Source organism: Barbus barbus (genome assembly GCF_936440315.1).
Source record: "Barbus barbus genome assembly, chromosome: 22".
Taxonomy (NCBI): Eukaryota; Metazoa; Chordata; class Actinopteri; order Cypriniformes; family Cyprinidae; genus Barbus; species Barbus barbus.
The window spans coordinates 23,914,853-23,941,563 of NC_136750.1; the positions used below are offsets into that span (position 1 = coordinate 23,914,853).

The 26,711-nt window shown below is 36.0% G+C and overlaps 1 protein-coding gene across 4 annotated transcripts in view; it reads left to right on the forward strand.

Annotated features, from left to right (window-relative positions):
* LOC306888041 (homeodomain-interacting protein kinase 2-like) overlaps positions 1–26,711 on the forward strand; it is a 113,360-nt gene that overhangs the window by 78,332 nt on the left and 8,317 nt on the right. For 3 of the 4 annotated variants that reach the window (XM_079446138.1, XM_079446141.1, XM_079446139.1), the window contains exons 3-10: positions 6,632–6,755; positions 9,939–10,058; positions 11,504–11,590; positions 16,142–16,326; positions 16,411–16,573; positions 20,662–20,884; positions 21,931–22,052; positions 25,784–25,914. In XM_079446138.1, coding sequence (XP_079302264.1) covers positions 6,632–6,755; positions 9,939–10,058; positions 11,504–11,590; positions 16,142–16,326; positions 16,411–16,573; positions 20,662–20,884; positions 21,931–22,052; positions 25,784–25,914 — 1,155 coding nt within the window. The remainder of the gene's footprint in view (positions 1–6,631; positions 6,756–9,938; positions 10,059–11,503; positions 11,591–16,141; positions 16,327–16,410; positions 16,574–20,661; positions 20,885–21,930; positions 22,053–25,783; positions 25,915–26,711) is intronic. The other variant, XM_079446140.1, reaches the window with a different exon arrangement.

Consider the following 26,711-nt stretch of genomic DNA (forward strand, 5'->3'; position numbering starts at 1 on the left):
ACATTGTTATACTTGATGGTTATATGTTGATTGTCTTAAGACAATCATAGTAGTGACCAGACTGTCAGCACTCTCACGGTCTCTCTCTGTCTGAGGTGGCATGTCTGTAATCAAGTCTTAGGTGGAAATGCTGTAGGAGCCTGGGACGTGAGGGAGCGCGGGTGAGGATTACATACACACTGCACGGCCTCACGCCCTCCCTTTGTTTGTTCATTGGGACTCTCGGACGCCAGGGTGATCTATGGGCCACAGTACGGCTCTCTGCAACACAACGTCTTTTCCTGTACCTGACTGGCACGCAAGGAAGGCGTCAATCACACAAATAGGGACTGATGGATTGTGGTTAAGTGGGGTGTGTTAATGCAGTGTATTTCCATTCAGTGTACTGGGAGGGTGGGCAGTATTGGCTAAACATTCTGTATTGGTGTTCTTGTATTTTGTAATGTATACCATAATAAAAGATTGACATGTTTTTATAGAAAAGTGATAGACATTTGTGAAAAAATTAAGTCATTATGGCAATTTTAATGGTAAACATTATTTTGGTTATTGTTATTTTATATATTTGGATATTTTGTATTTAGTAGTATTATATTTGTGTAATGTGGAGAAGCATTCAAGTATTATGACATAAGTATACATATATAATATGACAAAAGATCACATTACTAATTAGATTTATTTTTTAACAGTCATGTCGGCTACATTGCAAGAAAACACCTTTATAATTATTATATAAACTATATTATTTTATTATTATTTATATTATATAAATATTAATATTATTAAAAATATTAATAAATAATTATTGCGCAGCATTTTTTCCCCCATTTTACCAACAGCATTTGCCTATTATATATATTCATTTGATATAAATACATTGTTAATCCAGATATTACTTAACAATTCCTGAGCTAATTAATGGCGTCATATGAACAAATAGTAAGTTTCAACTATTGAACATTTAAAACCTAACGGAAACAAAACATGCTTCAGAGAGTCGGATGTTGATTGAGTTCATTCACTAAAGAACTCATCAGACTTACACTGGAAAAAAAAAAAAAAAATTTACTTAAACTTAAAATAATGTTGTTACACGGCTGACTTAAAATTTTTAGTTTAGTCAACTAAAATATTCCAGTTGTCCCTTAAATTAACATTGAGTAACTTAAAATCTCAAGTTGACTAAACTAAAAAAATATAGTCAGCGGGTAACAAATTATTTTAAGTTGAAACAACTTTTTGGAACAATTTTTTTTTTTTACAGTGTATACAAACCAGTGAGTTTATGAGTGAATTGAACTACATTGCTCAGTAAGGCAGATGTTTATTCACTAACCACTTTGACTGATTCACTGATTTCATTCACTAAAGAACTTTTCAGACTGATTCAAACTTGTGAGTCGATTCACAAAACGTTTAGTAGTGAATCAGACTACACAGCTTGCGCTTGTGTGGAACTGGTTCGGAAGATTTTGACGTTGTGATACATTTTATCACTTTACATCCAATTCACACTTCAAACTCACGTTCACAACATGAGTAAAATAATAAATCTTAGTTCTCATATAAAAATATAGCATAAAAGTTTCAACGTCCTTATTTTCCTGCGTCATGCAAGACGAGTGCGAGCTCTTACAAATGTGTTTATAACAGTGAAATTTACAGAGAGGAGGTCATCGATTCGTTTTTTCCCCTCACTCTCCCTCATGCACGTTCTGTATTGGGAATGCTAGTGATGGAAGAAAAGGGAGTTGAGAGAGTGACAGCGTCGTCAGCGATTTCCTCTGCATTTTGAAGAGAGCGGGAGAGGATGAGGTTCACAGGGCATTGAGAGAGCACTCCCACAAAACCAGCACAATAAAAGGGATGACTATTTCCAAGGTTGTTTTAGTAAGTTGTGGAGAGATGACCCCACACCCTGACTCCGTGGAGATGAAGTCTAAACAGCTCCCCCTGCCTCCCTCATTCTCTTGTTCTCACACTCCTGGACTGTTTATTTTGTCTCTGTCATTTTCCTCCCTTCTCTCTCTCTTTCCTGTGCCTCTTTTTCTGTCACGGTAACTCTTATCTTCCTGCTTCTTCCTTTTCGCTCCATGTCTCCTTGCCTCGCCGCCAGTCGCAGGTGTGTGGCAGATGTCTATATGTCCCCCTCGGTGAGCCCACCTTACACAATGTTTATTAAAATGGCACACCGGGAACTTTAGTGCACTGCGATGACATGAATATTAAAATTGATTGCGAGGGAGTGTGGCCAGTCAGCGGGCGCTCAGAGGATCAAGGTTGTTGTCATATGAAGGAGGGGAAAGAATGACGCTGACCGTCAGAAAACTATAAATAACTGGCATCTTCTCTAACAACTTTGAAAATCCCACTACATTTCTTGTGTAGTCCTTCAAAATTATTATTATTGCTGAGAATCATTTTTGTTCATAGTCCTGTTTTATTGCTTTTATGGCCATATTAGTATTGATTATTGTGCTACCAATATCATTTAATATCAGCTTTTGACGTTATATGTTTTTGTATACTGACTACTAACTGACCACTGTCCCATGGCTGGCTACATAGCCTAACCGTTATAGTTTCATGACTTGTGTATTATTCTGTGATCTCTTTCTTTTTACATTTTATTTTATTTTTTTATTATTTTTTATTTATATATTTTAACTGCATGTCTGTTTTATTTTATATTTTGTTATTTTATTTTTCTATATTTTATTTGAACTATTTTCCTACTATTTAACTATTAACTATTTTTTTTTTTACATTTTTTGTAAACAGCCATGTAATAATAAGATGTGATAATACTCTGGTGTGCCATGGTACTTTAATACAGTATATGCCATGGTTCTAAATGATCCAAAAATCATGGCAATACTATGTTTTTTTTTTTTTTTTACCATGTACAGTACATAATGTTTTGATGCTTGATTTCCTTCATTTAAATTTAACACGTTGTTGTTGTTGCTGCTGTTAAACAACAGCTGAATCAATATAGATTTATAATGGCCAGTTTTTATGTTATGTTTATCACATTAAATGGCACATTGGCACGTTGAGGTAAATGTGAAGTTTTGAAGTGAAAATTTATTTTCTTGTAAAACATACTTAATCTTTTACAGCTTGTGTTTGCATGTGTGTGTGTGTGTGTGTGTGTGTGTGTGTGTGTGTGTGTGTGTGTGTGTGTGTGTGTGTGTGTGTGTGTGTGTGTGTGTGTGTGTGTGTGTATATTCGTGCTGTCAAACGATCAATCATGATTAATCGCATCCAAAATAAAAGTTTTTGTTTACATAATATGTGTGTGTACTGTGTATATTTATTATGTATATATAAATACACACACATGCATGTATATATTAAGGAAAAATATGTTATGTTTATATATTAAATATATTTATATATGATATAATTTCTATGAATATAAATATACATGTAAATATTTTCAAAAAATATGCTGTATATATCTTTATATATACATAATAAATATACACAGTACACACATTATGTAAACAAAAACTTTTATTTTGGATGCGATTAATCATTTTACACACACACACATATATATATATATATATATATATATATATATATATATATATATATATATATATATATATATATATATATATATATATATATATATATAATATTAGTTTTTATTTTAATTTTTGTATATCAATAAAATACAATATACTGTACAATGTCTTAACAGTAGAAAAACAAAGCATTATGGCACTATGAGATGTGGACTGAAATGAAAAGCAGGGCATCGTCTGTGTCTGTGATTATGAGTGATGGTCCATATTGAAGGTCAGCTGTGATCGATGCTTTTTGACATGCCCACACAGAATGATGTCAGAGCCTCAAATAGCAACTGAGTGAGCATGTGCATGCATGCGTGCATGACTGAGGACTTCAGAAGTACGATTCTTCAGTTTGGAACCAAGAAGCACTCTTTCACTGTGTGTGATAACCTTTGCCTGACCTCATAGCCACAAAACCATTTACCCCAGAGCAACCTGGTGATTATTTGCACACTGCAGTGGCTCCGATGGGTGCGAAGACCCTCTGCAAGCAGCACCTCTTGCTCCTGTGCTTGTTTGCACTATATGCTGAGTGGCATTGTGTACGATAAATGACTCCTACAGCATGAGTGCATCAGGCTTGCAATGCAAATATCAACACCAGGAACAGATGCTTGCACTTGTGTGCATAATGTCACCCTTGCATACATGTAAGCTGCGCAATGACACGCATGCAAACACAAACACACCTGCAGGGTCACAGCCTGACAGGTTTAGGTATGCAAAATGAACCACAAATGAACTCTCCGTATCACATCTGCATGTACGGGAGCTATTTCTGTGTGTGTGGATCTGGAACAGGGCTGTGAATTTCTCACCACAGATTTTTGCATTACGAGCAGACATTTTATTCGCGAGAGAATGAGGATGATATTTTGTGCCGTACGTGTTTGTGTTTATCACACCCGCTGAAAGTCCTGTATCAGCAGCTGCTGGTCTGTTTTGCATATGGCATTGGAAGAAGGGAGAGAAAAGATTGAAGTGGGATATGCATTTGCATACATGGCGGCCGTAATGCATCCTCAGTGGCACAAGGATACTTTGGGCCGGTAGCGCTGTGGCTTATTTGAATGATATCGAGGAGACAGACCAACAGGCCCAAGGCTGTATGCAATGACATTACTTCAGAAGAGTGATGTCATGCGCTATATACCTTGCACTAGAGCCAATGGGAGAATTAACTCCCAAACTGAGTCTTTTCCTGCCCTTGAGTACCTGTCAGAAGTATTTTGTTTCTGTTTTGTTCCAGATGTTTCTTCTTCACTTCTTTAGGAAAAATAGAAATGAGTGCTGTCAAATGATTAATCGCATGCAAAATAAAAGTTTTTGTTTACGTAATATATGTGTGTGTACTGTGTAAATGTATTGTGTAAACAAAAACTTTTGTTTTGGATGTGATTAATCACGATTAATCGCTTGACAGGACTAATAGACATCGAAACAAATGAGTCAATTTGTCATTGTTGGCGAAATGTGAAAATAGAAGACAAGTTGATGTGGAATTCATACTTTAATGAGAATAAATCAAGAGTTCATATTGAAATCTTTGGCAGAAAGATTGCAGAATTTATATAGATGGATGGCATTTTCATTTCATGACTAATGTTTTCATTTATATTAGACATTAATTTTGATATTTGGTTTATTGTGCATGATCATTTACTCTACTTTTGTTTTTAGATATCCTTAGTCAACATCTCAATCAAGTTGATCGCTACAAACGCTAATTATTTAATAACACTGTTGAATGTAATCTTTGGTAAATAAAAAAAATATATAATTTGCTTAAGTAATGCTTAATTTCACTTGCATGAGATTTCAATTTTAAGTGTTTTTTTGTTTTTTACATTTATTTAGATAATAATATAGAACTTTAATATACTGTAACCCTTTTATCAGTTATTGGTTATAAAATTAAAATTATTATTAGCTTATCTGTATCAGACAAAATGTTAATGTTACATAAAAGATTTTCTTTATGGGTGTGTTTTTCCCCTAAGTCATGACTTTGGTTCTACTCTTTGTTGCAGTGTTATTTATTTAAATTTAATTTATAATAATAATATTTTTATTATTGATATAAAAATAAACATTTATTTTTACAAAAAAAAATTTAAAGTTATGTTTTCAGTTTTCTCTTTATTTCAGTTTAGTCAGTTTTTTTTTCCAGTTATTTGTTTACTTTTAAGTCATTTTGTTATGTGCTTTTGTCATTTTTATTAGGTTTGTTTTAATTTTCTAAATAGCTTTAATTAGTTTAAGTAGGTATTAATTTTGGTTAACAATAACAACTCTAAGTACAGGCTGTTCTTCCAGTGTCCAATCTTGTCTTTACAAATAATATGACTGTGTTCTACTGTCACCCCTAAAACTGAGGCATCAGTCTATTATCTCTCTCTCTCTCTCTCTCTCTCTCTCTCTCTGTGTGTGTGTGTGTGTGTGTGTAAGTGAGCTGCATTTCTGCCACCTTTAAGGCTTGCATGCTGAACATCTCTCCATACCCAACATTAGTCTCTTTGTCTTTCCACACATTTCCCGCTCTCTTTATGGCATTTATTTATCTTCACTCCCTCTATCCAAAAGAGTGGCCCTCCGTCTATCGTCAGAATGATGATTCACAAGCGGCGCCCAGAGTAATAACGTGTCACGCGCCATCTCTCTCCTCCCTCCTCACCCGCTGTGTCCATGGCAACAAAATGCGTTCAGTGTTTGTCTTTATTACTCAACTCAGTCAACTTAAATGGGTACAATGAGGTCTTACGGCTGCGACGTAACCAATTCCAGCTTTGGGCTGAATGGAACAGGTTGCACATTAACTAGTTTTGGGCCAAAAACATCTCTGTTTCCCTCTGGCCCTCTGTGGTGAAGGACAATAAAAATGTGCACTTAACCAGACTTTTTTGTAAATTGGGATAATGTAGTGTATGTAATGTAGTGGGATAATGTATACAGCTAGTCATCATTGCTAAATAAGTCTTTTAAAACTGCATTTGTTCTGCGGTGGCTCTATTTTTGAAGTTCTTCCATCACTTCTGTGTCTGCAGAGCTCCAGAGATCATCCTGGGTCTGCCGTTCTGTGAGGCCATAGACATGTGGTCCCTGGGTTGTGTCATCGCTGAGCTGTTCCTGGGCTGGCCGCTCTACCCCGGAGCATCTGAGTATGACCAGGTAAGACTTCTCTAATTCTTTAATGGATTATAATGGAAACAGTATAGAGTTGGGAGATTAAGTCATCCAAGGTTTCATATATGCGCCGCTGGCATTCAGCTTGTCTGAGGTTTCCACCATTTGAGGTTATTTGTTGTACTGTATCTTGGCTTTTCCCATGCGGCTGTTACCAAGGATGGATTGGGACACTCGGGGCGCCAGCCTCTGTGGAGACCCTCCCTTGATGCCCCGCACTGCAAAAAAAATAGCAGAAAAACAAAATGTTACTGTATATACATGCAAACATTTAGGGTCAGTAAGTTTTCAGTTTTTTCAAAGAAAGTAATTAATTAATTTAGCAAAGGTGTGTTAAATTGATCAAAAGTGACAATAAAACAATAATGTTATAAAAGCTTTCTATTTCAACTAAATGTTAAAAAAGAGCGAGAAATCGATCATTTTTTTCATTATACATTAAAGTGATGAAAAGTGAGTGAAGAGTGAAGACATTTAAAATGTTTCAAAAGATTTCTATTTAATAAATGCTTTAACAAATTTAATAAATATATTTGATAAATGCAAAAAAATGCCTTTCATTGACCTTTCTATTTATCAGAGATAAATATCCTGAAAAATTAAATGTATCACCATTTCCACACAAAATATGAAGCAGCATGTTTTCAACATTGATAATAATCAGAAATGTATCATAAATTGTAGATTTTTGAAAGATCAATGAAGTAATGATGCAGAAAATTCTGCTTTGCGTCACAGGAATAATTTACATTTTATAATGTATTAAAATAGAAAACTTTTTTAAATGTTGTTATAATATTTCTGTTTTTATTTGATCAAATATTTACAGCCTCGATGAGCAGAAGAGATTTATTTCAAAATCATGAATTATTGTAATATTTCAGGTACTTCAACAATAAGAATCCTATTAATATTTTTATTATATTATATATTATTAATTATTATCATGATTATAAAATGCTGCTTTTTATTTTTACAGGACAATAGTATGTATTATTACAATGTAAGATATATATTTTAATGTGATAATGTTTTTTAAATTATAGCTGCCAGGGTGTGGTCATTTTTCCTGCTATTTTTGTTTGTAGCTGATCACATGCCTGGTAATTCCAGTTTCTTGTTTGGAAATTACATTTTGCATCTCAAATATAAGAAATTAAGCAGCTGTTAAGCAGTTGTGGGAAGTATTCTTAAAAGTCACATTTGCTGTATACACACTTTACATTTAATACATTGCAACAGTGACAGCACTGTCGACTTATATAGCAGTCACTGGCATACATTTAAGCACTGTTTAATATAAATCAGTTTTCAAGACCCCTAGCTTTCAGGGGCCCATTGACTCATGCCAGAATCCATCCTTGGCTGTTTCTGTTTTGTAATTCAGTGGTCAGTAATGATACAAGTTGATAAATAAATAATGTCTCAATTGGAAAATGATTTATGAAATGATATTTCCTGTATGATATTCATTTAGCGAGATGAATCAGAGTCTTGCTTTTTTTTTATGTGTGTGAGATTGTGTGTATGTGTGGCCCTGCCGAGAGAGCCATTTCCTTTCTCAGAAAATGGCTGCGAAAACATCCCTCAATTACTGTCTGTACTTAAGAGAAAGAAAACAAATCTGACTGTTGTTTGGGGCTGGGCCCCTGCTCTCTCAGCTCTCCTGAAGTGCTGTGTGTGTGTGTGTGTGTGTGTGTGTGTGTGTGTATGTGTGTGTTTGTCATCTCTCTGACTTTCATCTTTCTCTGGCACCTTCGTAGTTCTGGACACATGCCACAAACTGCCCAATTAGCCCAGATCCCGAGCTCTACAGCGAGGCCTACTCTTAGAAAAATGATTCTGGCCTCATAGAACAGCCCAGGGCCAATGTTCTAGCTCTAAGCAAACCAAACCCATCTTTAACAAGCTCTTAAACACAGCAAAGGACTTTGCAGATTTGTCTCCCACTGTTTCTGTGTACTACAGAGTTATACAATTTTTTCAGCTCCTCATTTGGTGCATTTATGAGGTCTTGCGATTGGGAAGCAATCGAACGTTAAGGACTCATGGCATTTCACCTCGGCTTCCCTGTTTACTTTTGATCTTCACTTGGAAGCAAGTTATTTCCAGTCTTTGCTGCTCATTTCTAATTACAGCACTTTGAAATCACCAGCAAGAATCCTCAAAAAGTGAATGAAAAAAAAATCTGCTATTCTGTTTCACAAGACGGTAAATGAGCCAAATGCGGTGATCAAGGTCTCTTGAGCAGCTATGAGCTCGGTCTCAGGATATGAGATTTGCCGCTTGGCAGGGGCCGTGGAAGAGATTATTATTATTATTGTGGATTCCTTCGGCTGCCAAGCTCGTGTATTTACGTCTTTCAGGTGTGTGAATGGCATTCTGTGTAATTGAGACACCCGGACAGACCTGTAAAAAGGGTTTGGCAGGGGAGATCGGTCTCATGGTGACAGCATTCATCACAGATGCAGTTTATTTACTGGAAATTATACTATTCTATATATACTATAGACTATAGACTTTGTGTTCTATTTGTTAAATGCATTGACGCTTTGAAGACTTTGATGTCAGGCTCTAACATTTCTGTTTTTAATAAATTGCTAACTAATAATACATTCAAAATTCAATGTATTTACCAAATCTTCTCCGCTTTCCATCAATATTACATGCCGCATTAAATCATGCTGCTTTAGATTTGTGTACTTTGTATTGGACCAAGAGGTCAATCTATAATTGACTATACAAATTTGCAGGTTAGAGATCTCCAAACTTGAACTTTATTAATTTTATTATCATTTTTTTTATTCAATTTCACTAATTTATTTCATTTTATTTTCAACATGAAATGCAATTTGCAGCCCATTTTACGTTCACAATCGGAAGTCAAACAGGATATTTAACAAAAAAAAAATAGTATTGTAAAAATCTCATTTTGACTGTCGTTTTTAATACTATGACTTTCTCTGTATGATTTGTTTTTGCAGCTTAGCTTCACTAAATTGACTTTGCATTGTGACTATATGTCTATGTATATTAGACCTTTTATATATAAAACAAGCAAGAAAATCCCCTTTTCCAAGTGTACATATCGAAGTAGTGAATATTCAGAACCAAATGTGTGATGTTAGTTGTAAATCTCCTATCGCCTGTGTTTATGTCTTCCACCAGATCCGGTACATCTCTCAAACGCAGGGCTTGCCAGCAGAGTATCTGTTAAGTGCAGGGACGAAAACAACCAGGTTTTTCAACAGAGACCCTGACTCCACCTATCCTCTATGGAGACTGAAGGTAAACTCCCTCACCCTGTTTCTCTTTCTCACTTCCTTAATTAGTCTCACTTGGTTCGCATATAATATGCAGCGACAATGTTTTTTTTTCTCTCTCATTCCCTCACTCTCTAAACTAAGTTAAATTGACGCATCCACTACACCCTGTAAACAGACTAAGATTGCTAATGTGAGCTAAATGGGTTTTGTGTGAGAGGACTTGGCAACCAGAGCGACGTGGGATAAATCTTGCTTAACGTCCCGTTCTTATTCTTCCCTCTTTCATTCTTCCGTCCCTTTCTGCTCTGTTTATCTCCACATTCCCCCATCCTTACTGCGCCCGTGGCTGGTTGCCCATAGTCAATAGAGTTTCTCTCTAGATTAACTTTTGGTGAACTTTGCAAAGCTTCACATGCGGAAACTTTGATATTATTGAACCCCAATGCAACTCCAAGCTGCATTCCTAACCCCCCATATATATGATACAGATCCAATAAAACTAGAAAAACGTGTCCTCCTACATAGTCAATAGCCCCTTAAACGTCTTGGCTCTCGATGCTTGTGTCTTGGACTGTAGAAATACTCAACCCAGTGTCAAGTACTTGCCAGAGATAAGGTTTTATCTTTCATAGTTCAGGAATCTTAATGGAGTGTTCAGTTATGTTCCGTTTAAGCATCAACTTTGCCTCAGCTGTTGCTATAAAAAAAGGAAACATAGTGTTGACTTAAAATTAATATGGATAGCATAGCCCAAATAATTTGGATTTTAAAGGGATTGAGAAATATCTTAGTTTATATTGAAATCTGATTACAAATTTGGTATTTTTGCAAATTTGAGCACAGTCTGAGATGTTGAGACTTCTTCTATAGGAAACACATTTGAGATTCTTTTCAGGAGAAAATTAAAAGAAGCAGAACTCTTCAGCTGCTTATGTCTCATGAATGAGATTTAATTTGTGAGTTTTCTTTACTGTGGGTTTCATTCCAAATTTCCAAAATGTCTTTACTTTTCCCAATTGATTTTAAATGTTTCATGATGTTCCTCCAAGTGATAGTCCATCCAAAAATGAAAAGTCTGTCATCATTTACTCACTCATGTTGTTTCAAACCTCTATGCAATTATTTATTTTACTTAAAAGAAGATATTTTGAATAATGTTGATAACCAGTTTCAGTTCTCATTGGCTTCCATTGATTGTATGGACAAAAAAAATACTGTTTGGAAACTATTTGGTTACCAACATTTGGCAAACTATCTTCTTTCGTGTTCCACAGAAAGAAAGAAAGTCATACAGATTTAAATCAACATGAGAGTTGAGTAAATGAAGTTTCATTTGTGGATGAACTCTCTCGGCTTATTCCTGATGTTGAAAGCGCTTCTCCAGTGTTTTATTAATTTTTTTCAAGTGGAGCCATCTTGAAAGATGAATCAGGATAGTGCTGACTGTATTCCTGTTTGTTTTTGCAGACACCTGAGGACCATGAGGCAGAGACGGGAATCAAATCTAAAGAAGCTCGCAAGTACATCTTCAACTGCCTGGATGATATGGCACAGGTAGGAGTTTCGTACCTTTGTTCGCACCAGAAAAACCTGCTTCAGCTTCGACAGGAGCAGAAATCTGGCTCATGGCTAATAATAACCTCCCTCACTCTCAAAAATGTTTTGTCTCCAACTCTGTGTGGCAAGTTTCCAGTAATACTCACACCTCTGTTACGCAGAAAACTTTGATGTTATGTAACTTAGGACATGACTCTAAAGCACAGTGGTGCATGGGAACCTTATTCCCCTTGGAGCTATTCAGTGATAAGACTCATGACTTATGACCTTTTGCCTTCTGCGAGTTATTGAAATCAGCACGCCTCATCACCGGCCGGTCGTCAGATGTCTGGACAGGCCGGGTCACACTTTTGCCAACAATGACGCAAACCTCAATTTGGATTATTCCCATAAGAACGGACTCCATCCCAGTTCATCAGATAAAAACGGCTGATCTAATTCACAGCAAATTCAGATGAATTCATGGAAATATGCTTATGCTTGGATACACTTAATCTATAATGTATCCATTCTCTTTTCCTTCACAAGACCCTTGTTTTACAATAATTACATCAGAGTCTCATTTTCAGGTCAGATCCTCTGGTGTTAAAATCTAAGTACTGACTTGTTCTGTAGTCCAGTTTTCTGCACTGGCTAGTACACTTTTTGTAGAACACAGTAAACTTCATTAACATAAAAGGATGAAAAAAGTATTATTTTCAATAAGATAGGGAGTATCTTTGATAAGCTGGAAGGTACAAGGCAGAAAAAAAACATTGATGATAAAACAAAACAGGAACAATGTGAAAATAAAATAATAACAATAATAATTTAATTATTATAATATGTATGTATTATTATTATTATTATTATTATTAGCAATCAAACAAAAATGAGTTGAGTATAAAATGAGTATCAAAATTAATAATAATAATTATTATTATTATTGTTATTAACAATAATAATTAATAATAATAATAATTATCATTATTATTATTATTATTAATTTGTTTGATTTCAAATTGTTGTCTAATAATAATAATAATTATTATTATTAATAATAATATTAATTAAAATAATGATAATAAAAACAGAAAAATGTCAAAATAAACAAATTATATTTTTATTAATGATAATAAATAATAATACTAATAATATTTGTTTTATTATTAATGATAAATAATAATAATAATTATTATTATTATTATTATTATTTGAAATCAAACAAATTAATAATAATCATTAAATACACAAAAATATGATACAAAATGTACAAACAAACAAGCATATCTTTCTATCTGTCTGAATGATTGTTCTCGGTTTCATCATCTTCAAGAGACAGTTCACTAAGTGTGCGTGCATAACTGTTTTTGCCAGATTTGTGTACGGTAGCTATGCAGTCACCCCCCCTCGCTTGCAGTTCATATTCTACATCATGAATGATTATTTTTCCTTGCGTGTCAAAGATCATTTCTTTATCGTGCAGCAGTGTGATGGAAAACAGAGAGAGACAGAGCAGGACTAAAATAGCATGCATAAAAGAGGACTGTGATTTGCGCTGGTGACTGGTGGTTTATCTGATAGCTCAGGGAGGTTAGGCCACAGATAAACAGCATGGCAGTATGAAAAATGCGTTAACCATCTCTGACAGGGATTCCCAATAATAATAATAAAAAAAAAAAGCTCTGCTGCATTGCTTTTAACCTCTGGCAAAATATCCTGTCAGCATGGTTAATAAAAGCATGGTTCTGTAAATACAGGCACTTTTATGTCCCAGGGGTTGATTTTCATTAACAAATTTTTACTTTTTTTTTTTTATATAATTTAAAACTTTTTTCTAAAACTTTTCTTTAAACTTGTTTTGTATTTTATGTTAGCTTTTTTAAAATGTATATTTAGTAAATACTTTGCTTCTTTTCACATACATTGTATGTACAGATTATTATATTATATTATAATACATACAGTCCCCTCCAAAAGACAAAACTACAGAATGTCACATTTTATTATTGGGTGATTCAACACATAGATGTTTTACCAAATAAAGAGAACAGCACTTTTAGAGTTTCATCCCTCTATCTAATGTGAGCATAAGTATTGGAACAGTTGCCTCACAGATCTTTCTAAGTGATCAGCTGTGTCCTGTTGCAGTAATTCTTCAGATATTAAAAGCAGGGAATGTGTCGTATCAGTTATGTCCAATACTTCTGCATTCTTAATCTTGCATTCGATGATGACACACACAAACCAGGATGAAGATGAGGGAGCTGACTTTGAGAGAAAAGCAAGCAATTTGGATGCTAAAAGAAAAGAGGAAGTCAATTAGAGCTCTAGCAAAAACAAAGGGCATCAAGAGTTTGGAAACCACCAACAACTACCTGATCAGCTGAGAAAACAACAGTAGTTGATGACGGACAAATCATAAAAGCTGTGAAAATGAACCCTAAAAGACGTGTCTGTAAAATCACCAACAACTTCCAGAAAGCTGGGGTGATGCTCTGACAATCTACTGTCCTCAGGAGACTTTGACACAGAATTACAGATGCTACACAGCAAGATGCAAACCTCTGACCAGCACCAAAAATAGAAAGGCAAGATTAGAGTTTGCAAAAAAGCACAAAGGTGAGCCAGAAGAGTTTTGGCACTGTGTTTAAGGACCGATGAGACAAAGATGAACCTTTATCTAAGTGATGGGAAAGCAAAGATGTGGAGAAAAAAGGGAACTGCAAATGATCCCAAGCATACAGTCTCATCTGTAAATCATGGTGGAGGTGGTGTCATGGCATGGGCATGCATGACTGTCTCTGGAACAGGCCCTCTCAACTTTACTGATGACTTAATGTATGATGACAGTAGCAGAATGAATTTGGAAGGGTACAAAACTATCTTGCCTACCAATATTCAAGAAAATGCCACCAGATTCATTTTGAAGTGCTTTATATTGCTTCAGGACAATGACCCAAAACACCCTGCCAGTTCAGTCAAGGAATTTATAAGGGCAAAGAAATGGAAAGTCTTAAGCCCCTTTCACACAGAGATTCCGGAAAATACACGGGTAATGTGTTCCGGCAATTGTTCCCGGGTCGTTAGATTTGCTGCATTCACACTGCCAGTGATTTTCCAGAATCTGTGAGAGCGTTCACACACAACCCGTAAATGTTCCGGAATGACACGTGACGTCATCATGTGACGTATATAATGCGCCTCACACCATTTCACTAAACTGGCGAACGAAAAAAAAGAAAAAAAACACTAAACTGGCGAACGATTTCAGCTTCAGTGCGGATAGTGAGGGGCTCCGATCGCTGCTTCATTCCAGTTTACACATTTTTCATTGTGAATGTTGATCTACCTTCAAAACACCCGGAAAAAGAGTCCGGATTAGATTAGATTGCCCAAATCAATCTCCAGATTTAAATCCGATTGAACATGAATTTCACCAGCTGAAGAGGAGAGTAAAGGCAGAAACTCCCCAAAACAAACAACAATTGGGATTGGCTGCATTAAAGGCTGGGAAAAGTATTTCAAAGGATGAGACCAAGAGTCTGGTGATGTTTATGGGTTACAGACACACTGCTGTGATTGTGCGCAAGGGATCTGAAACTAAATAATAGCTTTTAATCTTTTATATCTGCCTTATGTTTAACTGTCCCAATACTTATGGAGTGCACTGTATATATTTTTCTATTATATATTACAGGTCAGTGTATTGCTTTGTAATATAAAGGTCATATTTAAAAAGTCCTTTTCCGTGTCTGTTTAATTTATATTTGCTTCTTTTCATATATTCATTTGTATACCGTATACTAGTATAATATAATATATTTTTAGTTTATTTAACTTTTTGTTTTTTTCACATACTCAGACAGACGGGAGTATCTGGCCTGGCATCTGAAGCATTCCTAAGTGAATATTTGTAAATGTGAGGGCAAATATTTGGGAATATCAGAAAGGTTACCGCTGTCCTCTGAGAACGCACACACTTTTTGACTGACAGACCTGTGTATATTAATAGAGTTGTACACATCAAGCACTGCGGGAGTTATTCACACACAAATACTCACATGTATTATTTACAAAACCTGTAAGATGTAAGTTGGATCAGAAGATACAGCTGACAGATTCCATCATTTGGGAACACCCAGGCTCGCATTCAACACACATTCGGCTGCTAAGGATGATTTATTCTGCAATTATGGTAGCTAATTTTCCTTGCCGCTTACGTTCATGGATTATCACTGTCCGGTGCATTTACAAATATTAACTTTTTTAATTTTGCATTAAAGCATTAAACAATTTTTTTTTTTTTTTACAATTTCTGTGCTAATTGACCTTGTGATTATTATTTTTAGTATATGAAATTGTATGGAATTCTTTGGAAATTGTTTTGTTTTCTGAGGAATTCTGTGGGCACAGATTCCATGGTGATGTGTTAGTCAATGTTACATCAAAAAAAAAAAAAGGCAAGAGCTGGTTAACCTTGTTTGAGAATCCCTAAAGTACTTGTTGGTCTCTGTACATCAGTCAGTCTGTCTCTCACTCTCATCTTCTCTCTTTTGCTGTGTGCAGGTGAATATGACCACAGACTTGGAGGGCAGCGACATGCTGGCGGAGAAGGCAGACAGAAGGGAGTTTATTGACCTGTTGACCAAGATGCTGACCATCGACGCAGACAAGAGAATAACGCCCACAGAAACACTCAACCACCCCTTTGTCACAATGACACACTTGCTGGACTTCCCTCACAGCACACAGTCAGTTGAACTACACCAACATTAGGGTTATGTACTTTTATCAAATCATGTTTAGATCGCTGACCATGTCTTTTTTTCTTGCAGCGTCAAATCCTGCTTCCAGAACATGGAGATTTGCAAGCGTCGGGTGAACATGTACGATACCGTCAATCAGAGCAAGACGCCCTTTATAACACATGTAGCCCCCAGCACCTCCACCAATCTCACCATGACCTTCAACAACCATCTTAACACTGTGCATAGCCAGGTCAGTATCTACACACACATCTAACTAGCCACTTACAATTATACTGTTCTTAAATAAAGTTAAAGTTATGATAGGTAAACCACAGCTATAACCCCTATGTATGGCATTTTAGATAATATTTAGTCTTCGTAAAGTGCAAAAATAATTTATTTGTTGTTATGCAAGTTTCTGAATAGCTGGGTCCAAATTTCTAAAAATGACCCTATAAGCTAAAATGAACAAATGAGCTTAAAAAGAAAATTGGTTAATGCACCACAATAAATCATCAAGTTAAATGTACTTGAGAATGACGTTAATAAATATAATTTATTAAATACATATTAAGGTCATAAATATTATTTTAAATATTATTTAATAATATCCTAAATATTATTCTAATATTTAAATAATAAGGAAATATTTGTCATTTGTAAATCGCAGTTTATAGTATATGAAGCATTTGCAAAAAAAAAGTATAGAAAAAATAATTAATTTTTGTCTTGATTTCCAGTAAAAAAGTCCTTAAAAATGTTTTGACAATCAATCATAAATAATTAATTTTAACAGTTAAATGTTATTTACATTTTTTTTACATTCAATATTAAATATATTAAATTATTATTATAATTAATATTATATATTAAATATTTTTAATATGTAACTAATAACTTTCAAATAAAAAGCTGACATTTGGGGAAAATAATAATAATAATTTAAAAAAAGAATTCAGAATTTTGTCTTGATTTCCCATCAAATATATTTTTTAAAAATCCTTAATAATTAAATGAATGTAATTTAATAATTTATTTAAACAATTCAGTTAAATAAATAAATTAATTTATTTTAATAAATTATTTATTAAATAAATGATAAGTATAAAACAAAAATACAGGTTCATAAACAATAATTTACAAAAAAAGATATCTTATTTTAAACATAATCCTCTCTAAACTGTGTTAAATATTGTGATTAAAAAAGCTAAATTATACCATTTTTCTTCTCAAGCAAATCTGTTAAATTTTATGGATGTGAAAAAAGTAACATTAATATTTGTGTGGAGTATGGACCAGTTTCATTTTTGAGCACATCATAAAAAGTAGATTTTTGTTTATTTTTGCTAATTTATTAAGTAATTTCTATGCTGTTTCAACCTCAAAACTACAGCTAGGTCAGAAAGCACACAACACCAAGCTATAGTCACATTAAACTTTATTTGAATTCAGTTAAAATAAAGACTCCCTAGTTCAGTTTAGTTTCTCTTAAAGCTGCAGATTATTAATTGTATTACATGCACAGACTCATTTGCAGTGGGACAATCCAAAGAAATTAGAGTAGCATTGGCCCATTGACCACTGGCAGTATCGGATGACTTCCTTCAGTGGACAGAACACTAGTCATATCATGGGCCATTTGGGCTGTGTGTGTGTGTGTGTGCCTGAGTGTGTGTTTCCAGCCTTGCAGCCCTCTGTCACAATGTGCTGATTAACAACATGACAGCCTCTACTTCCTGCTTGGGTTGCATTTTACTACTTTCCAGCCTTAAGGATTGCACCACTTTGTTTCCTTCTCTCCTTTTGTTTCCTCCTGTTTTGCCTCAGTGCAGTTTAGCTTCACCAGGGAGCGTTTGTCTAAACTGCTGACAGAGGGCCAGGCATGAATCCCATAATGCCTTCATTTTGAGTTCTTAGATCGGCTCAAACTGTGACTTTCCCCTTCGAATAAGCATGTCCAAAGTCAAAAAGTAATTCGGCTGTAATGTTATAGCATTCCGGCTTCTCTTTAACGTCATGAGAAGAACGTTGTGTAGGGCATTCGATGTGTTTGAAGGGAAAGCTTGTGTAGCATTAGCCAGCTGTGAGGCTGAAGTGTTTATTTTGTGTGATGAATGCCATGGTGGCGTATTGATTAACTTTCTCCCCTGGTGCTCGTCGGCCTTGCTAAACGGGGAAAATGAAAAATGAAAAGCGCTGTACTGAATTCTCCCCATACAAACCTTAATGAAAAGTCTATAATTACTAGCAGTAGCATGAGATGAAACAGTATTGCTTTGGTAACAGATGAAAGTAAATAACACTAGCTTCTATTAAACGAACAGGTTTTGATGGTGCGCCAGCATTTAGGCACATCTTTTTTTGTTTGTTGTATTGTTCAATTTCCTCCATATCTTAGAAGAAATGACAGGCATTTACATGGAAATGCTCTCGTACCATGTAGACCTATTTAGATTTGACCCTTGACCTTGTGTTTCTGGGATTTTTGTGGCTTTTTATTGTCAGAGATAGTACAGGAAGACATGTTAATTTTGGAAGTTCTGAACAAGCACATGAATAGGCCAGACTCAAACTTCCATTTTCCAAATGAGCTCTGAAGCTCAACATATTGATGTTGAAGCATGTGCGTTGACTGCTAAGTCATGGCTCATTCCCTTTTTTTCCATTTTGAAAGTTTTGAATTGGCGTTTGGGAACCAGAGCAGGCCAGATTCAAACCCACATTTCTTAAATTAGCACCAAGGCTCAACATTTTGATGTCTTAGCATGTGCACAGACCACTTTTTTTTAGCTTTGGAAAATCTGATTAGGCGCATAGGACCATGAATAGGCCAGACTCAAACCCAGATTCCCCAAATAAGCTCCAAAGCTCAAAATATTGATGTTAAAGTATGTGTGCTGACCACTAAGCCATGGTACAGACCTTTTTTTTTTGTTATAGGAGTTCTAAACAGGCACATTATGAATAGGCCATGAATTGTCTTATATTGGAAAGTTTTGAATTGGCGCTTGGGAACAAAAGCAGGTCAGAATCAAACCCTACATTTCTTATATTAGCACCAAGGCTCAACATTTTGATGTCTTAGCATGCGCGCAGACCACTAAGCTTTAGCTCGGATCATTTTTTAGTTTTGCAAGTTCTGAATTGGCGAACTGAACCAAAAGCAGACCAGATTCAAACCCATGTCTTATATTAGCACCAAGGCTCAACATTTAGAATGTTTTAGCATGTATGCAGACTGCTAAGCCATAGCTCAGACCTTTTTTTTAGTTTTGGAAGTTCTGAATAGGGCACATGGAACCATAAACAGGCCAAATTCAAACCCACATTTCTCATATTAGCACCAAGGCTCTACATTTTGAATGTCTTCTGAATAGATGCATGCAACCATAAGCAGGCCAGACTCACACTTTTCCCAATTGAGCTCTAAAAATATTGATATTGGAGCATACACACTAACTACTAAGCCATGGCTTGGATCTTCTTTTTCATTTTGAGCAGAAATCATGCCCTTTCCCTCTCTCTGGCGATGTTACCGCACTCATATTTTTACTTCTGGCTATATTTATGTCTTGTGTTTTCATTATAGAGAGAGAGTGACTATGATGGAAGGACCTACACAATTCTTTTGAGAAGCATATTCGGTTCACCGTTCTAGATGGAGGAGAGGGAGTTCCCTCGTTCATCAAACCTCCTAGATGGCGCAAATTCCACATTGATAGATGAATAAACAGATGAATGTGCTGCAGTCAGGCCGTATTAAAAAGCACTGGAGGGGAAATCTAGTGCAGAGGCTTTGAAGAACAGATTTTCTCTCCCCTCACCAGTTAGATCTGTGTATATTTAATCATAGCTTTAGCGCAAAGAGGGATCATTATCTGCTGCTAATGAGACTGAGCAAATTCAATGAGTTGAAGGGTCCTAGCATTGATGGATACTGTAACACAAGAGCATTGATTGAAGCTCTTTCCTTACGCTCAATAAGTCATTTTATAGAAAATGCCTGAACGCTAATCCTGTCTGCACACAATAACAGCTAATAAAGCGTTTAAGTTGAAGTTGCAGAACAGTGTTGTGGTATTTGCTTTAAGAAATTACTCAGAATTTAACACAAAAAAACTTCCTGTGCTTGCTGCATGCAGTTTTCATCAGCTAACGTTTTTTGTACATCCATCCTTTATATCAATAAATATTTTAAGGAGTTTGTTTATCATTTGGTATTATTTAACATTTTGCCCCTCATCCTTCATTGTTGCTCCACCCAATCGCCGCACCCACTTCCTCATGCTTTTGTTTGTTTGTCTTTGTTTGTTCGTTTGATCCCATCGGTTCCTTTAGGCCACCAACCTGGCTCCCTCTTCCACCAGTGCCACCCTTTCCCTTACCAATCCCGATGTCTCCATACTAAATTACCAATCTGCACTCTACCAGCCTTCTGCGGCCCCCATGGCTGCCGTGGCCCCCAGGACCATGAACCTCCAAACCGGTGCGCCACAGCTCTGCGCCGCCCGACCCGATCCCTTCCAGCAGGCCCTCATCGTCTGCCCACCTGGCTTCCAAGGTGAGTGCTAATTTAATTTATACAAAACCCTGGCTATTCCTGGTATATAGGTTCAGCTAAGCTGTATATTATATTTTAGGACTAGTTTACTCAAAAATTGCAATTCTGTCATTATTTACTCACCCTACGGTCTTTTCAAACCTGTTTGCTGTTATCGTTTCTGTTTTTAAAGAATTTTTACTTATATCTTTCCATATAACAGAAGTTCATTCATCTACTTAAGGCAAATAGCATCATGTTAATGGTCCATAAGACTGGTTCTGCTATATTCCAGGTCTTCTGAAGTCAGATTTATGTGATTTTCAGTGATAATATTTCACAGAAACTTGCACCAAGATTCAAACAGAAAAATGTAAGTTTTAATCTGTTCATAACAGAAAGCTTTGGAACTATTCAAAGGTTTGGAGTCAGTAAGTATTTATTATAATAAGAAATAATAGAAATTAATGATTGTCCATTAAGGATGCATTCAGTTGATCAAAAGTGACAGTAATGGCATTCATAAAATATTTATTTTTAAACTTTTCTATTGAACTTTCTACTCCTCTAAGATTCCTGAAAAAAAATCTTGGTTTTCACCAAATAAATAGAAATAAATTTAATTTTAAAATATATTAAAATAGAAAACAGTTATTTTGAATTGTAATAACGTTCCACATCAGTCCTGATTTTGTTATAATATAATATAAAAGATTCCTGATAAAATCTTGGTTTCCACAAAGATAGGAAAATTCAGCTTTGCCATAACAGAAATGAATTTAGTTTTAATATATATATATATATATATAATGTTATTTTGAATTTTAATATTTCACAACAGCCATGTTTTTATTGTAACATAAAATTAATATTTTTGAACAGTAGTGAAGTTGCATGGGCTACTTTTATGAAACTTTTATAATGTTTTATGTGGTCATTAAGCTGTGTAAAGATTTTTTAAGTCATATGCATTAGAAATGTGTAAATACTGACAGAATTAAAAATTCTGACTGAGCTATTTCTTACATTTTGCCAACTAATGGTGTTTCATTGTTATTTCTTCCCAGGTTTGCAAGCTTCACCCTCCAAACACACTGGCTACTCGGTGCGGATGGAGAATGCAGTTCCCATAGTAACACAGGCCCCCGGTGCCCAACCTCTACAGATCCAGCCGGGCCTTCTGACACAGGTATAGCCAGACATTGCCCCCATTGCCATAGCAATACAAAGCCACATTTCCTAAACTAATTACACCCCTCAGCCTTTCCCAAAATCTCAATTACATCCAAGTTTGGCTCAAAACGAAGAGCAATTAGCATGACCTACTTTGTTTTAATGATATAAGTATAATTCACTTTCCCTTTGACAAAATTGAGAAGACACTCTCATTTCATGGCCAATAGATTAATTGAAGCTGGGTTGGATTTATCTTGGTTTGCTCTGCTATAGTAACTGGAGTGACCTATCTTTCCCCACTGGAGATTTTACCCCACTGATGGTTTGCTTTCCTGCTTCCACTAAGGTCCAGGCAACTGTGCTTCTTTCCTGACATTAGATGAAGTCATGCTTTGATGAGCAAGACTGAGGCTGGCTTTAAATGAGGTCTGTGGATGCTGAGGGATTTGTCTATCCTCTGGATCCGCAAGGCAGGGCCCAGGCGGCTTTTAAATTTGAGGCAGGGTGGCGAGGTTCAGAGGCGTTTAGCTAATTTGTAATTTATCCACAACATTTTTCAGTTTTGCTGAGCTGAGCTCTTGTTGCTTTTTGAAGACTCTACTCTGCTGCTTAAAGGAAAGGTTCAGCCAAAAATGAAAATCATTTACTCGCATTCAAGTTGTTCCAAACCTGTATGATCGACTGACTTCTGTGAAACATAAAGTGACATTTTAAACAATATGCTGTTTACACTTTTCAATTTAATGAAAGTGAATGAGGACTGTGGCTGTGAAGCTCCAAAATGAAAAATGAAACATCATAAAAGTATCAAAAATTAGTCCATATGACTCATTCCAAATCTTCTGAAGCATTGAGTGAGGAACAGACCAAAATTTTGGTTGATTTTTATTGTCTTGATATCCGTTATAGCATGTTTATGAGAGAAGCAGCAATATTTATGCTAAGAATGAATGAATCATTCTCTTGAATCAAATCAATTAATCCGGTTCACAAAATCAGTCTTAATGATTCATTCACAAATTCAAGTTCAAATTTGACTGGAACGAGTCACAGCAGCTCATTCGAGGAAAAGACCATCAGCGAATAACAGGCTACATTTTGGTCTGTTTATCACACAAAGCTATCATATGACTTCATGTACCAGAAAACTGAAGACAGAAAACTTGAAATATGACATACGAGTCATATGTACCACTTTTACAATGTTTTTGCAATCTGTTTGAAGTTTGAAAGTCAAAATGAATAGTCATCATACTATTATGAAACAACACTGTGGTGAGTAAATGATGAGTGAGTGTAGTATTTGTTTTAATGAAGTCTGTGTATACTGAAAGCTTTTTTTTTTTTTTTTATCGTTTACTTAATTGTAATTCGTCTGCAGAATTTTTCAGTATTGCTGAGCTTTGTTTGTGTTGGTGTTTCATGACTCTACCCTACTGCTTAAGTACTGTAATGCATCTTAATCGTTCCTCACATTCAGGAAAACCCGTGCATAAATTCCATGGGTGATTATCAGAGAGCTGCATTGGGAAAGGCGGCTGGGGATACTTGTTCATCACTACTTCAGGGCTTCAGCCGCCCATTCTCCCCCTTCACCCCAATCAGCCAGACCACATCGCTCCTGGTGCCAGTGGAGTGGGTTTCTAGAAGGCCTCGGCCTTTATCTGGAACAGGAATGCAGAAAATGCGAAAACAATCGGTGCGGGAGTGGCGGTGCTTTCAGAGCCCCGGGGGTGACAAAAGGCTTTCACCCCGCGAGGGCAGAAAAGCTGTTAGGGGGGTCGTTGCAGAGATGCCCTTGCATGGAAAACTCTACTCTTATCTGGGTTAGCGTTTCAGGCCAGACGGTACAATTACACAACCTAACCCAGAGTGAGAAAGGAGGATGCAAAGTGTCAGGACTGTAGGCAAAGGGCTTTGGGGACATAGTTCTAAAGAAATTATTCGTGTCACTGTTGTCATGGGCGGAAAAAGCATGTAGAGGTGTTGAGACATACTCAAAGTATGCACTTTTAGGCCTTGTGCAACAGGCAAAATTAAACGAGGTGCTAAATGATAGTGCAAGTGTTCTTTTTCTTTCATTCTTTCTTTCTTTATGCTGACAGTGTTTTCTTAGGTAAGTTTATAGATTTATTTTATTAAGCTGAAATAAAAAGTAACTTAAAAAAGCTTTCTTTCTTTCTTTCTTTCTTTCTTTCTTTCTGCTGAATGTTTAGGATTTCTTTATGCTAAAATGTGTCAAAAACAGTTTTCTTAATTCAGTTTTAAAGATTTCTTATTTTATTTAATATTTTATTTTATTTTGCTGAAGTTAAAGGAAGTGTCAAATATAAAACATTCCAGTTCCAGTTTCTCCTGTCGACTATACAGTTTTAATTCATTCATAATTCATTCTACTTTGAGGTAATAAAATAATTAATAATTATATTGTATAAAATTATCAAATAATTAGTTATATAAAAATTTAAAAATGAAGAAAATTTTAATAAAAATAAAACTATTTTATAATAAAATTTATAAAACACAAAACAAAGAAGTGACAGGATCAGTCCTGTGCACTCCAAAAAGTTGACCTTAAATAGCTGGAATTCAGAAAAATGCCTAGATTCACTTCTCTTACAATGCTAAATGTGTTATCACAGCCTTTCAAACATCGTAAAAGCATTTTTTCATTCTTCCCTGTCACCCTCCCTTTATGTGCGAGTGCTGTGGCCCATGCCGATGGACTGGTAAATAGATGTGCAAAGGGTATTAAAGAAACAATTTATTAGTTGTACATTAAACTGCTAATCAATAAAGCTGCATTAAACTATTAGAGCTGCAGACACTCTTCTTCAAGCTCACATCTCTGGGCAAATTATGCCTGGCACTCCCCGCACTCCTCACCCACCATACAAAGCAGCTCCTCACAAAGCCTCTGAATGGGGCCCCTGAATTTAATTAAAGTCGGAGCTGATTTGGAAAATGTCTAACACATCAGTGCACTGCCTGGGAGATGCCACATCTATTTATTACGGCAGGGTCTTATCTTTTTTATAGGCAGGAACCAAGGCCGTACGCAGTATGCAGGGCCCCATCTGAGGCCATCATCTAGATACCGGTGCCAAGGAATCGAGGGAGGGAAATGAATGAAGTTCCAACGAAAGTGGCACAAACTTTTTGTTATTCTAGAGGGAGATCTTTTATGCTGTCCATAATTTGCTGCTTCATAGCCGTCCTGCTTACATCTTCATTTGCAGACCAAGAGAATAATTAGCTTAGAAGATGTATGGGTTCTAAAATTGTTTATAATGTATCTCTTCTGTTCATGTTTTGTTAGAACAATTTCATTAAATGATGTCTCTTGAATCTAGGCCCGAACGGTGACACTACTGTGTCTTAAATAACTAAATGACGCCTTTGGTGGTTGTTTGGCACAGTTTAGCACTTACTAGCGGTCATTTCTCTAAATAGCCGTATCCTTTTTTCTCCTCTCTCTAAATCTGTGGATGCAGTACCCTAGCCTGTCTAGCTGCGCCGCAGCCCTGCAATTTCATGTGCCAGGTTACGGGGTCTTCACACTGACACCAGTTAAATAGCAAGAGGTCACTGAGTCCTTGTGCTATTGTTTGCTATTGCCGTTCATATCCTACTCACACGAGGATCACATGAGCTCCACTATCTGTAGATGTTCGAACTTCTGCTGGAGATGTTCCTGACCTCTATATGCTAACCCTGTGTTTACCCTCCATCCTTACTCTACAGCAGGCCTGGCCGTCTGGTACTCAACAGATTCTCCTTCCGCCGGCGTGGCAGCAGCTCACACACACCTCCGTTCAACATGCCACCGTCATCCCCGACTCCATGACCAGCTCGCAGCCTCTGGCCAACTGGAGGTGAGAAACCGCTCACTGCTAAAGAGAACTATTGTGTTTGCTACAGTACATAGGGCAGCCCATTTATTCTTTGGCCATTAGTGTTCATTTTTTTTATGTCAATATGCTTTTTTCTGTTCTAACCTAAAGGGATAGTTCACACAGAAATGAAAATTCTGTCATATTTACTCACTTTCATGTCGCTCCAAACCTGTATGCATTCTGTTGAACAAGATATTTTGAAGAATATTGGTCCCAAAGGGGGCCCAAAACTGTTTGGTTACCAACATTCTTCAAAATATCTTCTTTTGTGTTCCACAGAATGCACACAGGTTTGGGAAAACCTTGTTGGACTATCCCTTTAATATGCTCAAAACTATTGCAAGTTAAACATTTGGACATTCTCATAAAACATTACTTTATGGGTACTTACTACTCTAAGGTACTAATATGCCCATTTTAAGATGTAGATAAGATACAAAGTTGTCCCTTTAAGGGTACTGCTCCGGTGAGAAGCTGTTGTACCCATAAAGGTACAATTTTCGCAATTTTTATTTTTTTTCTTGTTGTGTGGGTTGATTTCCCAGTAAAGTGTTAATACTGTGGCTTTGTGGTGCTTTCCAAACATTGCTTTTTTTCTACATCCTGGCCCATGGGCATTTGTCTCAACCAATGTGAGTTTGAGGGCAAGACAATCATTTCGTCTGGCCATTGGCACATGGGGAGTGCTTGAGAAACCATTATTGTTTTTGCAATAGATTGCAACAATGCCCTTCCAATTTTTCAGCAGCCCTGGTTCCAGAAGTATTTTTCCCATT